At 40.2% G+C, this 17,277-nt stretch overlaps 1 protein-coding gene across 1 annotated transcript in view; it reads right to left on the bottom strand.

Annotated features, from left to right (window-relative positions):
• The window catches only part of CDK14 (cyclin dependent kinase 14), a 591,337-nt gene that overhangs the window by 567,097 nt on the left and 6,963 nt on the right, over positions 1–17,277 (bottom strand). Inside the window, exon 2 of the mRNA XM_081243419.1 lies at positions 16,876–16,907. Coding sequence (XP_081099545.1) covers positions 16,876–16,907 — 32 coding nt within the window. The remainder of the gene's footprint in view (positions 1–16,875; positions 16,908–17,277) is intronic.

Consider the following 17,277-nt stretch of genomic DNA (forward strand, 5'->3'; position numbering starts at 1 on the left):
CCCCGGACATGCAGGCTCAGCGGCCATGGCTCACGGGCCCAGCCGCTCCGCGGCATGTGGGATCCTCCCGGACCGGGGCACGAACCCGCTTCCCCTGCATCGGCAGGCGGACTCTCAACCACTGCGCCACCAGGGAAGCCCAAGGATATTTTTTAATAGCATTGAAAGAAAACTTCTTACTAAATGTACAACTTAAGTTTTTAAACTTCCATTTTTTATATCATCGGTATTTTTTTAACTTTTTCATTAATGATCAGGTGTTATTTTACAGTGTAAAAATACATAACAGTGTTAGAATTAATAACAATAAAAATACCAAAAGTTTTCAAATGCAATCTTTGAGTTTTGAGGCTGTATTTTAATCGAATTTCCAGTTTTCTTAAACCCCTAAATATGTGTCAATTGAGTCATTAGAAATCAGTTTAACAAGATTGAGCAGCAGGCACAAAGAAACAGGGAAGAACTAAGTTTCATTTCTTTCCCTTCCTTTAGTCTCAAGATAAATGTAATTTGAAGTTTAAAAAAAAAAAGACAGGTGTTAAAACAAGGAGCAGCACATCATACTAGTCACTGGCCTCAGAGATGAAATGCCCAATGGAAGTGGAAACCAGTTAGAGGCTCTCACATGTGAGTTAAATGGTCCCCAAGCAAACAGCAGGAAGGGCTGGCAAATACATTCATTTTAAAAGTAAATATTAACTTAATGAGCTTGCTGACCGGAAAACTGATACTGCTCTCTTGAGATTTTCACTTCCCTGCTCCTTCTCATCAAAAAAGAAAAAAAATACTAAGAAGGCACACATTCTCCTATTTCTGAGCCCACTGACAAGTCCAGGGAAGAATCTAAAAATCACTCTTTATGTCTGTGTCCGCAAAACGTCCCAACTCGACTGGCTGTAAAAGCAGAAAGACAAAGTAAATCAAACAATATACATGCCACAACTAGTCCATGAAACGCAGTAGGGAGCATAAGGAAGTTCAGGTCTTTTTTTAGGGGCTATAATTCTGCTGTCCCATTGCAGAACCAGGGCCAGTCATTATAAAGCATCTGCCTTGCTTGCCTGCCTGCCTCTTTGCCCTTCTTCTACCCTTACCTGCACCAGTCATGCACCAGAAAAGAATCAGGTCTGTCACAGTGGAAGGATGGCACAGGCAGCCACAAAGGTCACTACATTGACTGGACCCAGTGCATGGACTGTGAAAAAAGCTCAGGGCAAAAAAAGCCCAGTGGCTGGCAGCTAGACCATTTGCTTCAGAGAAGATGGAGATGACTGTCCCCACCAAGATCAAGCAGTTTCAGGAGAAAAAGGAAGAAAAAAAAAAAAAAAAAAAAAGAAAACACAATGATATTGGAAGCATAAGGAAGAGGAGAAAGAAAGAAATGGTCTGTTTCTTTTCTCAGCACCCACCCTACCAATAAAAAGGAATAAGAAGCATTCAGTGTCTCTCTCCATGCCCACCTACAAGCTTATTTTTTTTTCTTACTAAGATGTAACTATTGAAAAGATCTGCCTGTTTCCTCTGTATTTTTAGCCTTCACAAGCATTTCAGTTGTCACAATATGAAATAAAAATGAAGCTAGAGTCGCTTCACAGGTACGAGCTAATAATCCAAGCGTATACATAGCCAGGCCTTGAAGTAAAGAAATGAATTTCTCATCTGACACTTTCTGTTCAATATTAACTTTTTACTTTGTTTAAGGAAGGCAATGTACACCCATTGAAAGATGTCCTGACATTATGTTCTGAACATGCCACTTAAAACACATACCAGCATCACTCTCATAATGCCTCCCAGCTCCAACCAACCTGTAGGCAGGCTGGTTGGTGATCCAGGGTACCTCATCCAACAGTTAACCTTCCATAACCTTCACTATGGGCAGTGCCCTAATGTCTAACTGGAAATTTGTATTAAACGACCAAGGATCAAGCTTGTATCTCAAAACAATTCCATCCAATCCCCATCCATATACAGATAAAAATAGCAATACAAGCACAGTTTTAACATAAGCATGAAACTGAAATCTAAAATGTAAAGAGTAATTGAGAGAAGAGACCTCCTTGATCTCACACTAACCAACCACGTTCTCTTTGGGAACTTATTTAATCTGCCTGTATGGACCTCAGTTTCCTCTCTGTAAAATGAGTATAACTTGGCTCAAAAATGACATAGCTCCACTGAAGGAATCTTTTAGGTTTTCACTCACTCTTGTGCCTTATTAGGAAAACCGTTCATCTGTTAGAATTATTACCAAACATCAGTTGCATCTTTGTAAGAACTCTGGGTCCTTTCTCCATCTACCCGCCATACACCACACCGTACCACCCGTGTATTGTTTCTCCCTTCTCCTGGGAAGCAGCCTTGTAAAATGCCAAGCACACACTGGAGTCAGAGTGACTAGGCTGGAATCGCAGATTAATCGTCTTTCTAGCTGAGGGGCTTTGAGCAAGTCACAACTTCAATGAACCTCAATTTCCATATTATCCTTCTGTTGTTTTTCCTTTTTTCAGATGTTTCCCCCACGCAGAGGAAACATATTCTTTACAAAGCTGAGATCATACTTACGGTTGCTTTCACTTAACATTGTAATTTTTATTTTTTGCTTTTTGATATTTTATAAATTTTCTGTAATGTGCGTACTTACTTTTCTTAATAGCAAATCTTTAAATTATTCAGTGAAAAATATGTAATTGTGATAGGAAGGGAAAATTTTGAACCAGAAAAAAAGTCCAGGGTGATGTCAATATGCTGGGTTGCCTGAAAAAAAAAATTCAAATGGAGAGAAATGTGTGTGTGTGTGCACACGTGTGTGTGTATATAATAACATAAGTGAAAGAAAAGGAACGCTGTAGATACTAAAAGTGAATCACCCAAAATTGTGGTCATCCAATTAATGTCATTCACATGGGTTTTAAGATTTTTATTTTCTAATAACTGTAGAGAAAGTAATGTAAAGGCAGACTTGTGTATCTTGCAAAGTACATATTTATTTATTTTTTCCTTTTATGACCAAAGCACCTTTTTGTTGTACATGTAACACACCATTTAGATAAAGTAATGCAAACCTCTGGGGGAAAGTTCTGAGCTAAATTAGGGCACCTGGGGACAGGCCATATGTTACCAAGCCTTCTGCACACCTGAACCCCAATATCTAATGACCCAAGGATGCTCATTTATAAAATTAAATAGTCTGCCTTTTAGGAGAAGAGAATCAAGCACTGCAGAACATTCTCCACCATATTCATTTGAAGACAATATAAGAAGAGCTATAGAGCTGAAGAAGATTTAAAATAAATGAGCAACTATAACACAAAAGATGCTGTAATTCATGCCCTGAATGACTATTACTAACATACAATTTTATCTCATCAATCTTACCTCTTCTTTAACTATAATGTTTTTAATTAATGCAATTTCCATTAAAATTGAAAAATAATCATGTTACTCTTATTCATTTTTATCTGTTGTAGAATATTATCTACCTAGCCCCTTCTTTGTTAAACATTTCTTTATCACTGAGTTTTTCTTTTAGCTAAAATACCTAAAAATTAAATGTAATATTAAGAAATATACAATTGTAGAACTAGGACTATATTTTCGGAACCAAAAATGAGGATGCGTGATCTGAAATCAAGAGCTGTTCAAAAAAATTCAGACTGCATGTGATTGTACCAATATCCATCTTCAACTCACTTCTAATAGTTAGTAATAGATATGTTAGAAGAGTGGTTCTCAATCATTTTTATCATCAAACCCACTTGCAGGATATGACACACTGTCAAAAAATAACCTGTGCTAAGCTAACTGCAGCAGCAATATTCTTAAGGTGTGTGATTTGGGGTAGAGGGAAGAAACCTGCACCAAAGTCTTCATTCAGGGAGCATTTAGAAAACTTCCACCCTCCACGCTATCACTGTTTTATAGAGCGGGTACAATTCCCTATTTTGAAAATAGTTTAAAATACAATAATGCTCTAAGGTAACTAAGTTATGGTCATAGCCCAGCCTTAAGGCAAGGAACAGACTAGAGGAACATACTTCATTTTGTTTCCACCAAGACATATGTCATGGGTGATCATTTCATACTTGGTACATCACCATGGGCAAACTCTGGAATATGCCAAATTCCTGGTACTCTAACTGCAACTCAGCCCCTTTCTTTCCCACTCAAGAAAATATATCAAAACACAATTGAGAGACTGACATCAATCTGCTCTATATTTTTTTAAAGGAAATGATTTGCATACTTCAATATTTCAGCTGATGGAACACAGAGTTGTAACAATGTGTTTGACGCAGGCTAGGCTACACTGAATATGAAGATACGTTCTAGACATCACACTTTATAGACATCTCACATGAGGGTATCCATAGATTGAGAAAACACAATCAACAGATTGAAAAACACATGGAATTGACGACTCCGAGAGCCTCCCACGTTCTCGGTCTAATTCCAAGTCCCTTTCAATACTTAAAAGTCTGATTTTCCAGGCTGGAAAAAACTATCAGTGGAAAGTCAAATAAGTACTCTACCTGATACAATTTAGGCTGAGTATACAATTACATGTTGAAGCAGTTTTTTCTACTTTAACTATATGGCCATGAAAGCCTTAAAGTTTTTCCCCACACATTCATTAGCATGCATATAAGATTTAATATCATGGAATTTAGAATTTAGAGTAGCTATTTAAAAGACACAAGAAAAAACTATTAACCTCATTATTAAAAATTAAGCATATAATGTTGCAGTGCAAGACAGTGAAACACTGTAGTAAAGAGTACTGTCATACTTTGAGATCATAAAAAATACATATTTTTAAGAAAATTCCCAGGCTCACATGCTGGGAAGGAAGGAAGGAAGGAAGGAAGGGAGGGAGGGAGGGAGGGACAGAGGGAGGGAGGGAGGGAGGAAGGAGGGGGGAAGGGAAGAGGAGAGAAAGGGAGGGAGGGAAGAGGAGATAGAGAGGGGCAGAGAGAGGAGAAGAGGAGGAGAGAGGGAATGAAAGGGAGAGACGAAGGAAGGAGGGAGGAAAAGAAAGAAGGGAGGAAGGCAGAAAAAAGTAAAAGAGAAAATAAAATTTAGAAACTAAATAAAGAATTGAAGAATAAGCAGAACCAACTTTATACATTGAAAGTAAGATAGACTCAGAAGGAAAAAGTGAGTATTCCTTCAATTACTGTCTTTCCATGGGAAGAGCTCCTTCAGGAAGCCTGACATTGATGCATTCTGGAGAAATCAAGCTTGCAAAATTAAGAGCATTTTGCTGGTTCCAATTTTTGGTAACTGTGCCTTTTGTAAATTTTATGACACAGAGAATAGGAAGAGTTAAGTGTGTTTTGGACTATAAAAAAATATTTAGGGCCTCCCTGGTGGCGCAGTGGTTGAGAGTCCGCCTGCCGATGCAGGGGATACGGGTTCGTGCCCCGGTCTGGGAGGATCCCATATGCCGCGGAGCGGCTGGGCCCGTGAGCCATGGCCGCTGGGCCTGCGCATCCGGAGCCTGTGCTCCGCAACGGGAGAGGCCACAACAGTGAGAGGCCCGCATACCGCAAAAAGAAAAAAAAAAAAAAAAAAAAATATTTAATAGGGCTTCCCTGGTGGCGCAGTGGTTGAGAGTCCGCCTGCCGATGCAGGGAACACGGGTTCGTGCCCCGGTCCGGGAAGATCCCACATGCCGCAGAGCGGCTGGGCCCGTGAGCCATGGCCGCTGAGCCTGCGCATCCGGAGCCTGTGCTCCGCGACGGGAGAGGCCACAACAGTGAGAGGCCCGCGTACCGCAAAAAAAAAAAAAAAAAAAAAAAAAAATTTAATAAATGTATCCCTCAGAGAAGAATCATTTAGAAAGGAATGTCTGTCACAATGCCCTAAAGGTCATCACACTCCAGATCGAGTGGAGACCACGATTCCAGTCCTCAGAGAACTCTCACCCCTCGACTTAGCTGATTTCAATTGTCATTATGGCTCCATGAAAAATGGGCCATCTCAAACACAACCAAGCCATTTAAGGATTTGAGGATTATGAATCAGTGGCTCAATTTCAGTCAGAAGGAAAATGGGCATAATGTGCTGCCTATAGCTGGATTCATCTTGTACCTGTTGAAGAAAATCCTAAGTACTTCGGTTATATAGAGAGACTTCCTAAGCCAAAGGTCGGCTTTCTGCAAATGAATTCAAACATGCAAATGAAAGCACTGCCTGGAAGGGAACACCAGCCACCTTACAGGAGAACCTTCCTACACTCTAATGGGCCTACCTTGTCAGGATATGCACTGCCCACAAGAGAGACAGGACGCTACTCAATGCTTTCAACTTCTGTAACATTCTGTCTTTGGGGAATGAAGAATATAAATGTGACTAATTCTCCCAAATGTCATACATTTTGCATTTTGTGACATGCACCTCCTCTCTGAATCTTTACAGCACTACCCAGACATTCTAGCCACTGTCTGGGACTAGATATAATTATGGTAATTATGTCTACCACAATTAGGGAGAGGGTAAATGTGATCAAACATTTATAGAAAGGAAAAACTGAAGCTCAGAAAGTTTTAAGAATCAGAAAATTTCAACTAAATTTCCAAAGAGAGAATTAAGGAGGAAGTGAGGTTCTTTCTCAGCCATCCAAAATGTTGAATTTTAAATATAATGACTTACCAGATTACTGGCATGATCAGAGAACAGTCTGTTAATTTCTAGACCTCTCTCATGCGATAGGTTCATATCACCCAGGGTTAGCAAACATGACCATCGTAAGAGTAAAATAGAATACAAAGTAATGTAAAATCTTACTATAAAGAGAAAGTGAGATTGAATCTGTGCCCAGGCCCAACACTGCAAGATGATAGGAGCTGGTCAACCTGCGAATGCCAGCGCGATGAAATCTTGTGAGACTGACTAGACTGAGAGTCAGGTTCTGAGCATATCCAGAGACTAACATAAAACAGACATCAATACAGTTGTCCCTCAGTATCAGCATGGATGCTCAAGACCCTTATATAAAATGGCATAGTACTTGCACATAACCTACACACATTTTTCCGTATACTTTATATTTTTTATACATCTTTATTGGAGTATAATTGCTTCACAATGCTGTGCTAGTTTCTGTTTTACAACAAAGTGAGTCAGCCATATGTATACATATATCCCCATATCCTCTCCCTCTTAAGCCTCCCACCCACCCTCCCTATCCCACCCCTCTGAGTCGTCACAAAGCACGGAGCTGATCTCCCTGTGCTACACTGCTGCTTCCCACTAGCTATCTATTTTACATTTGATAGTGTATATATGTCAATGCTACTCTCACTAACCCCCCCAGCTTCCCCTTCCTTCCCCTTTAAATCATCTCTAGATTACTTATAATACCGAATACAATGTAAATGATATGTAAATAGTTGTAAATACAATGTAAATATTATGTAAATAGTTGTACATACAATGTAAATATTATGTAAATAGTTGTAAATACAATGGAAATGCTATATAAATAGTTGCCACCATGCAACAAATTCAAATTTTGCTTTTTGGAACTTTCTGGAATTTTTTTTCCCAAATATTTTCAATCTAAGGTTGGTTGAATCCATGGACACAAAAGCCACAGATAGGGAGGGCTGACTGAAAATACCTGATGTACAAATCTCTGATTAGGAAAGGATAATGACAAGTAAGATGTTTTGGGAAGGCTGGAGTGGAGGACTGAGAGATGGAACAGTAAGACCAATTAAGAGGTTATTGGGATAAAATAGGTAAAAGCGATAAAGTCCTGAACTGAAGTGGTGGCAGCTGGAATGATGATAAAGGTGTTAAAGTAAGAGATTACTGTTTGATAAGGGTGGAAAGGTAGGCGAGAGATGGATAATGATGAAAGGTCTTGAAAGCCAAGCTAGGAATTTAGACTTGAACCTGCAGTTGACAGGGAGTTGTTTTTTTTGGTTTTTTTTTTTAATTTTTATTGGAGTATAATTGCTTTACAATGTTGTGTTAGTTTCTGCTGCACAGCAAAGTGAATCAGCTATACGTATACATATATCCCATCTTTTTTGGATTTCCTTCCCATTTAGGTCACCACACAGTAGAGCATTGAGTAGAGTTCCCTGACAGGGAGCTTTTAAATTATTACGCAGGAGAATAGCACGATTTGTATTTCAGATCCGTCATTCTGTTGGAACAGGAGGCAAGCTGTAGGCAGGGACACCAGTTAGAACACTACCACAGTCCAGACAAGAGAGGCTGAATGTGCACTTCAGCAGTGGGAATGGGCATGACAGAGGGAACAAGAACTAAGCCAAAGCTTGGATGTGGGGCTTGGAGGAACATTTAGGATGGTGTCAGGTTTTTGCCTTGAAAACTCATGTGGTTGTGAAAGCCAATCACTGAGATAGGAAAGAGAAAAGGTGCATGTTTAGAGAATATAGGAATTAGTAATACAGATGACCCTTGAACAACTCAGTGGTTAGGGATGCCAACCCTCCGTGCAGTCAAAAATTTGAGTATAACTTTACAGTCGGCCCTCTGTATACACAGTTATGCATCCACAGATTCAACCAACTGCATTTGTTGAAAAAAAATCCACGTATGAACCAACCTGCACAGTTCAAACCCACGTTGTTCAAGGGTCAACTGTATTTTTTATTAATTAATTAATTTATTTATTTATTTATTTATTTTTGGTTGCACAGGGTCTTTGTTGCTGCACGCGGGCATTCTCTAGTTGTGGTGAGAAGGGGCTACTCTTCATTGCAGTGCGCAGGCTTCTCATTGCAGTGGCTTCTCTTGTTGCAGAGCGTGGGCTCTAGGCACGCAGGCTTCAGCAGTTGTGGCACATGGGCTCAGTAGTTCTGGCTCGTGGGCTCTGGAGCGCAGGCTCAGTAGTTGTGCCCCACGGGCTCTAGAGTGCAGGCTCAGTAGTTGTGCCCCACGGGCTTAGTTGCTCCACGGCATGTGGGATCTTCCTGGACCAGTGCTCGAACCTGTGTCCCCTGCACTGGCAGGCAGATTGTTAACCACTGTGCCACCAGGGAAGTCCCAAGGGTCAACTGTTTTTTGTATGCACTGAAATCAAGGTGACTATAAGATACAGAGGCAGAAACATCTAATGGGCAGCTAGATATCTGGGTTTGGAGTTCAGAACAGAACAGAAAGCTGAGCCATCCACACTGCCGTGAGTATAATAACAGAGCAGCCAAAACCAAGGGACAGACAAACTACTCAAGGAGAGCATGAAAAAATTATCACAGAGCACAGGGGTTTCCATTACGATGGAAGAGACGGGGAAGACTTAACCATGCTCAGAGCCTCGGCTGAAATACCTGTAAACGGGAAGAGACAGGAAACGTAGATAAGAAAGGAAAGAATCAATTACACAAGCTTCTAGAGTGGAAAGGAGGGAAAGGAATCAAGAGGATAGGAGGAGGAACCAGCCCAGCAGAGGAAAAAAGACACACCCTCCTCTCAGGGAAAAAAAAGAAGTATGATTAGAGCAAATAAGGTATATATGTAGGCAAGGGGCTGATGTGTAATACTATTGTGTTCTAAGAAGGTGAAGGCTGTTATCAGTTGAATTGTATCTACCAAAAATTCCTATGTTTAAGTCTTAAGTTACCCCAGTACCTCTGAATGTGATCTTATTTGGAAACAGGATCACTGCAGATACAATTAGTTAAATTAAGATGAGGTCATACTGGAGTAGGGTAAGCCCCTAATTCAGTATGATTGATGTCCTTATAAAAAGGGGAAATTTGGATACACAGACACTTACTGAGTGAAGATGATGTGAAAACACATGGAGAAGATAGCCATCTACAAGCTAAGGGAAGAGGCCTGAAATAGATCCTTCCTTCACAGCCCTCAGAAGGAACCAAACCTGCCAACACTTTGATTTTGGACTTCTGGTCTACAGAATTGTGAGACAATAAATGTCTGTTGTTTAAGCCACCTAGTCTGTGGTATTTTTCTATGGCAACTCTAGCAAATTAACAGAGAGGAAAAGTCATCTAGTAAAGGGAGGAGGGGTGGAGGAGGGTGGCTAGAATGTTTGAGGGAAGTGGAAATGTTTCAGCAGGAAACAGCCCAGCCACACAGTGCAAGACTGTGCACAGTTGCCTCGGGTTCCAGCGAAGGCTGGAAATGATAAATTTATTTGCAGAGTGATTTCCTCAAGCAGCTTTTGGCAGCCACTGGGTAAAAAAGGAAAAGATGCCAGGTCAAAATCGAGAGCTGGCAGAGTAGATTACAAGCAAAGCACAAAGGGATAAGGCCACTGAGGATACTGTCAAGGAAGTGATATACCATGAGTGAACAGAAAAGGAAACAAAGGAGGGAGGATGAGTTGTGGGACGGAAGAATGGGACAGGCCAGGCAGAGGAGGGGTCCTCTGGAAACTGGAAGCCAGCAAAGAAGAGATAGAGGGAGTGTAACAGGAGCAAGAGGGCTAAGGAATGACTGTTACTGAGATTTAATATTTTAGATGAGGAAGTCAGGGAAGTCTGAAGCTGGAACACTGTACACAAGAAATACATCATTCACAAGACACTGAGGCCCCAGTGATGAAGACAGTTAGGGTGAGAAAAGACTGCAACAGCTTCCACCACCCTCAAAAGATGGAAAAGAATGACCAGGAATATCCCCAAATCATATTTGTACCTAACCCCTAGACTCTGGTTCTCATAAAAATCACTGCTGTATTTACCATCTTGGGTATTATTATCTTGGGTATATCTCTTTATACAAAATAACAAAGAGGGACATGGACTAGAAACTGAGCTCAATGTACATTGCCCCCGTCTATCTCCCAATCTGGGTTGGCTGAATCCATAGATGTGGAACCCCAGATATAGAGGGACAACTGTAAAGTTCTGCGTGGATTTTTGACTGTGTGTGGGGTCAGTGCCCCTCACCTTCACATTGTTTAAGGGTCAACTTTATGCAGAGACTAAACAACATACTACTGAACAACCAATGGATCAATGAGAAAAGCAAAAGTGAAATAAAAAAACACCTTGAGACTAACAGAAAAGAAAATACAACATACCAAAACTTATGTGATGCAGAAAAGGCAGTTATAAAAGGAAAGGTGGGGAGGGGGAAGGGTAAGCTGGGATGAAGTGAGAGAGTGGCATGGACTTATATATACTACTAAATGTAAAATAGATAGCTAGTGGGAAGCAGCTGCATAGCACAGGGAGATCAACTCGGTGCTTTGTGTCCACCTAGAGGGGTGGGATAGGGAGGGTGGGAGGGAGGGAGATGAAAGAGGGAAGAGATATGGGGATATATGTATATGTATAGCTGATTCACTTTGTTATAAAGCAGAAACTAACACACCATTGTAAAGCAATTATACTCCAATAAAGATGTTAAAAAAAAAAAAGGCAAGGATGGCCCTTTTCATCACTCTTATTCAACACAGTACTGAAAGTCCTAACCAGAGCAATTAGGCAAGAAAAAGAAATAAAAAGCATTAATTGGAAAGGAAGTAAAGCTGTCACTACTTGCAGATGACATAATGCTAGATATGGAAAACTCTAAAGACTCCACCAAAAAACTGTTAGAAGTAATAAATGAATTCAGTAATGTTGCAGGATACAAAATCAATGTCCAGAAATCTGTTGTTTCTGTATACAAATAATGAACTATCATAAAGAGAAATTAAGAAAACAATCCCATTTACAATTGCATCAAAAATTAAAAATACTGAGGAATAAATTTAACCAAGGAGGTGAAAAGACCTGTACACTGATAACTATAAGACACTGATGAAAGGGCTTCTCTGGTGGCGCAGTGGTTGAGAGCCCGCCTGCCGATGCAGGGGACATGGGTTCATGCCCTGGTCTGGGAAGATCCCACATGCCATGGAGCGGCTGAGCCCGTGAGCCATGGCTGCTGAGCCTGCAGGTCCGGAGCCTGTGCTCCGCAACGGAAGAGGCCACAACAGTGAGGGGCCCGCGTACCACAAAAAAAAAAAAAAAAAAAAAAAAAGACACCGATGAAAGAAATAAATGGAAAGATATTCTATGCTCATGATTGGAAGAATTAATATTGCTAAAATGTCCATATCACCCAAAGCAATCAATGGACTCAAATTCCATTGGCATTTCTCATAGAAATAGTATGAACGATTCTAAAATTTTTATGGAACCACAAAAGACCCTGAATAGCCAAAGTAATCTTGAGAAAGAAGAACAAAACTGGAGGTATCATGCCCCCTGATTTCAAACTATATTACAAACCTATAGAAATCAAGACAGTATGGCATAAAAAGAGACACATAGATCAATGGAACAGAACAGAGAGCCCAGAAATCAACCCACACATATATGGTCAATTAATATACATCAAAGGAGCCAAGAATATACAGTGAGGAAAGGACAGTCTCTTCAATAAATAGTGTTGGGAAAACTGGGCAACTACATGCAAAAGAATGAAACTGGACCTCGATCTTATACCATACACAAAAACTAACTCAAACTGATTAAACACTTAATATAAGACCTGAAACCATAAAACTTCTAGATGAAAACATAGGCAGTAAGCTCCTTGACATTAGTCTTTACAGTAATTTTTGGATTTGACACCAAAAGGAATAAAAGCAAATATAAACAAGTGGGACTACATCAAACTAAATAGCTTCTGCACAGCAAAGGAGAACATCAACAAGGCAATTGGATTGTTGAATTTGCCAGCAAAGGAAACCATCAAGGCAACTGGATTGTTGAAAGGAATGAAAAGGCAATCCACTGAATGAGAGAAAATATTCGCAAATCGTGTATACAAAAGGGATCAATATCCAAAATATATGAAGATCTTATACAACTTAATGGCAAAAATCAATCCTATTAAAAAATGTGCAGAGAATCTGAATAAACACTTTTCTAAAGATGACCAACAGATATAATGTAGAGCATTGTGACTATAGTTAATAATACTGTTCTGCATATTTGAAAGCTGCTAAGAGAGTAGATCTTAAAAGTGCTCATCACAAGAAAAAAATTCTGTAACTATGTATAGTGACAGACATGAACTAAACTTATTGTGGTGATCATTTTGCAGTATATACAAATATCGAATCATTACTGAAACTAATATAATGTATTATACTTTAATAAAGAAAGAAGGAAGGTAAGAAGCGTGAGAGAGAGGGAAGGAGGGAAGGAAAAGGAAAAATAAATAAATAGTTTTTTCAAACAGGTCCATAATTCTTTTTCTCCTCTGTTCAAAGTCAAATATTTACATATACCTAGAGAAATCCTCTACATGAGTCAGGAAATAGCAACTACACTCCCTCTCCAGGCACTCTGGAGAAAGCCACTCCTTGAGATAAGGAGCCCTCCAGCTCATAAATACTGAGTAAGGAGTTGCCACACCTCCATGCATATCTAAGAAGCTGACCCAGCCTCCAGATTCCAAGACTCAAATCTTAACTGCATTCCAATGGACTGTAAGGTCCTCCAACTCTGACAGGAAAAGTGGAAGATCAAGAAACGAATTCAAGAAAACATCTACCATTATAATCTGAAGATGATCACAGAAGAACTCAGTGACTTCCTGTTGATATAATCACAGATCTAGTACTCATTTCTGATCTTGGTAAAATCGTAATTTTATGTTGATTGTTTTGTATGCTGCATTTAAAGACAGAAAGCAACTTGAAGATCATAGTTTTACTGATTGGTTTTACAAATGAGAAAACTGAGTCTTGGGTAAAGTAAATGACCTGCACAAATAGCTAGGAAGTGGCAAATGAGAATCCACATTGGCTGACCCTGGGATCAACACTCTCTCTTCATTTGCAACAGATATTCACTCATATTCAATAGATATTTATTGAATATTAACCATGTGCAAGACATGGAGGGACTACAAAGCAGAACGCAGGCAGTCATTCTCTCAAGGAATCTAAAAAATGGTGTGTTTTAGACAATATTTTTACAGTTTTAATATGCAAATCATCACATAAAGTCTTACATGGAATTTTAGGGGAATATCTGAAAGGAATTCTCCTCACAGACCGAATACTTAATTTTGAACTTAATCTTTCCATCCTCCTTGCAGCCCTTCAACTACAGAAGGCAGATGTCACTGTAAGAGCATCAATAATGATGGCAATGACAAACACAAGGACAATGACAAGACCAAATATAAGACATTTACTATGTGCCAGTGACTATTCTGGTACCTTTATACACTTAGCTTATCTAATCCTCTCAGTAACCTCAGAAGGGAGGTACTATTACACCTCTATTTTATAAAAGGCCTGGGGAAAGGAAGTCGATTGCCCTTGAGAGGGTGGTTGAGTTGGGGTTTACACTCAAGCATGTCTTTACTAAGACTGTCTCCCAGGCTCCTGGCCCCGGGTCTTCCCTGATTAACTGAAAATTACCTGTCCCCCCGCCCCCGGACCTCAGTGCCTTCACCTTTGAAATGCTGAAATCAGCCACATGATTTCCAGTGTCCCTTCCAGATGGAACATTCTGTGATTTACTGACTTAAGGTATCTAACCAATCTCTTTCCTTTAGCCGAGGAAGGAAAACAGTTTATAAAAGCTAAGGATAGGGCTTCCCTGGTGGCGCAGTGGTTGAGAGTCCGCCTGCCGATACAGGGGACACGGGTTCGTGCCCCGGTCCGGGAAGATCCCACATGCCGCGGAGCGGCTGGGCCCGTGAAGCCATGGCCACTGAGCCTGCGCGTCCGGAGCCTGTGCTACACAACGGGAGAGGCCCACGTACCCCCCCACACACACACACACAAAAGCTAAGGATAATTTTGCCCCAAATTACAAAATCCAGGCCTTCAGCTTTGCAGAAGCTTGGGGGTAAGGGAGGGCACGTAGTTACGGGTTTGACTCATACATTCTTTTTTTTTTTTTTTTTTTATGGTACACGGGCCTCTCACTGTTCTGGCCTCTCCCGTTGCGGAGCACAGGCTCCGGATGCGCAGGCTCAGCGGCCATGGCTTCACGGGCCCAGCCGCTTCGCGGCATGTGGGATCTTCTCGGACCGGGCACGAACCCGTGTGTCCTGCATCGGCAGGGAGACTCTCAACCACTGAGCCACCAGGGAAGCCCTGACTCATACATTCTTAACTTCCATCTAGTAGGTTCCAGCCTCAGGTGTTTTTGAAAGCTGATGTCACAGCCACGTGGCAGAATAACATACAATCGTTAATGGTGGTGTTTAAACAAGACAAAAGGTTTTTTAAATTCCTAATAATGATTAGGAGTCATCTGTAAAAACATGCAAAAATATATTATAGGTTAAAAGAAAAAAGTAGGATGTAATACATGGGCTATAGTTTGGGGGGGTTGTTTTTGTTTGTTCTTTACAGGAGGAAAGAGGCAAGAAGGACATTCAACAGTGGTTGTAATTGGATAATAGGATTTGGGAGTTTTTTTCTTTTCCTTTTCCTTATTTTTTTTTAATGTAAACTTAAATTACCTACATAATTAAAGGGGAGACTTTTCCTTATGAAGAGAGAAAAGGTGCCCAATATTCTCACATTGAGTTCTTCTGAGAAGAAAGAAAATACTCTCCTAAAAACATCTCAGTAACACTGCAGAAATTCCAGAAATACAGGTTTAGAGGGGAACATCATTATTACCCACTACAGATGGGAAAGAAAAGACTCCTTTATTGCTTCAGGTCTAGAATCACTAAGTTTCACAGGATGTTTCAGGAATGCTGGCAGGGGAAGTTGCTTTGGAGTCCAGGGACACACAGCTTTGTAGAGCTGGACCCGGGGGAAAAAAAGAACAGGTGCAACAGACAAAGCAGCAGACCATGAGAGCCAAATGTCATGGGTCCCGTCCAGAAATCCCAGTCTGGAGCAGGTTCCCCCTGAGTGCTCTTGTCCTGCACCACAGCCAGCCACATGGCCAAGGGGACTTTCCATGAGCACAAATGTCCTTTCCTCTCTGAAGCACTGCAGCAGAGGGAGGACAGGTAGCATATTTCATGGAATCTGCAACTGTTAAAACAAATCAAACCACAACCAAACTAATCTATGCTTTCATCAGGCTGCAGGATAAGCACATTGTGTTGTAGATACATCTGTGTTCATACATAAACACTCAATATATATATACATATATATATATGTGTGTATATATATATATATGTGTGTGTGTGTATGTGTGTGTATATATATATATGTATATATATGGCCCAGTTTACAACACAGATCAGTCACTGTGGCTTTGGATGGTGACAAACACTTCACTCTACAGCACTCTTGAGAACATTCTGTAAACACATTATTCCTCTGGTGATTCCCACTGATACTACCAAAAACTCAGGAAAGAGTACAATTGAAAAATCACATTCAGAATGTTATTAATTACACAGGAACCCTCTGCCTTTCTTGAACAGGCTTTTTTGCTACTTTGTGGCAAGTAGATAAAGACAGATCTGATATACAAAGAATAGGAAAACTGGAACAGGAAAAGTCAGCTCCTCCTTTGGGAGTCTGACAGACAATATGTGGCGTCAACATCGCATCATACCCTAGTTCAGAGGAGGGCTGCAAGGGAGCCGTGGAGCCCAACTTGCCAACAGCTCCAGACATGCCCTGAGTACACACATCACACTGGGCTTCACCAGCACTACCAACATCAGGAAAGCAACAAAACAAAGGCCTGCGGGTGCCTTTTGTTTATTAATTTCATAAGACACATTTCTGTTGATTGATACCAAAATTCAATTTGAACGGTTGTTTAAAACTGGAAAATAACATAATGTAACTAAATAAAGAGATGCCATGGCTTGTTTTTTGTTTTAAGGCATTTTTTTGTTTGTTTGTTTCTAAGTGCAAAGTTGGCACCTACTGACTTTACCTGGCTGTAATTAAATACTTCTAACATTAGATGAGGAAATTTAACCTACCTCATCAAAGGTGGTGTCGTCTTTCTTCAAAGCTATAAAAAAAAAGGGGGAAAGGAAACAGTTATTGTGAAACATCTCAGAGACTAAGTATCTAAGTTCTAAAAAACAGAAAAAAAAACCCAAAGCAGTATGGTGTTTTCATTTCAAAAAGTAAAATCATACCCCAACCTGAATAACAATGTTATGATATAAATGTGAAAACTGCAAATGAGAGAGAGAATTGCACAGCACGCATCTTTGTGAGACACTTTCATAAATATGTAAATGGAACTATCCTCCCAGCTGTGGAAAAGAAGTATGCATATCTTTCCTCTATTTCTTCTTTAGTAGGAAAATGTTTTAATGAAAGTATTAAAGAATCAAAAAGTAATCTTAAAAAAATTTCCCCTTAAACTTCTGGCG

This window comes from Mesoplodon bidens (assembly GCF_964165515.1).
Source record: "Mesoplodon bidens genome assembly, chromosome: 9".
Classification (NCBI taxonomy): domain Eukaryota; kingdom Metazoa; phylum Chordata; class Mammalia; order Artiodactyla; family Ziphiidae; genus Mesoplodon; species Mesoplodon bidens.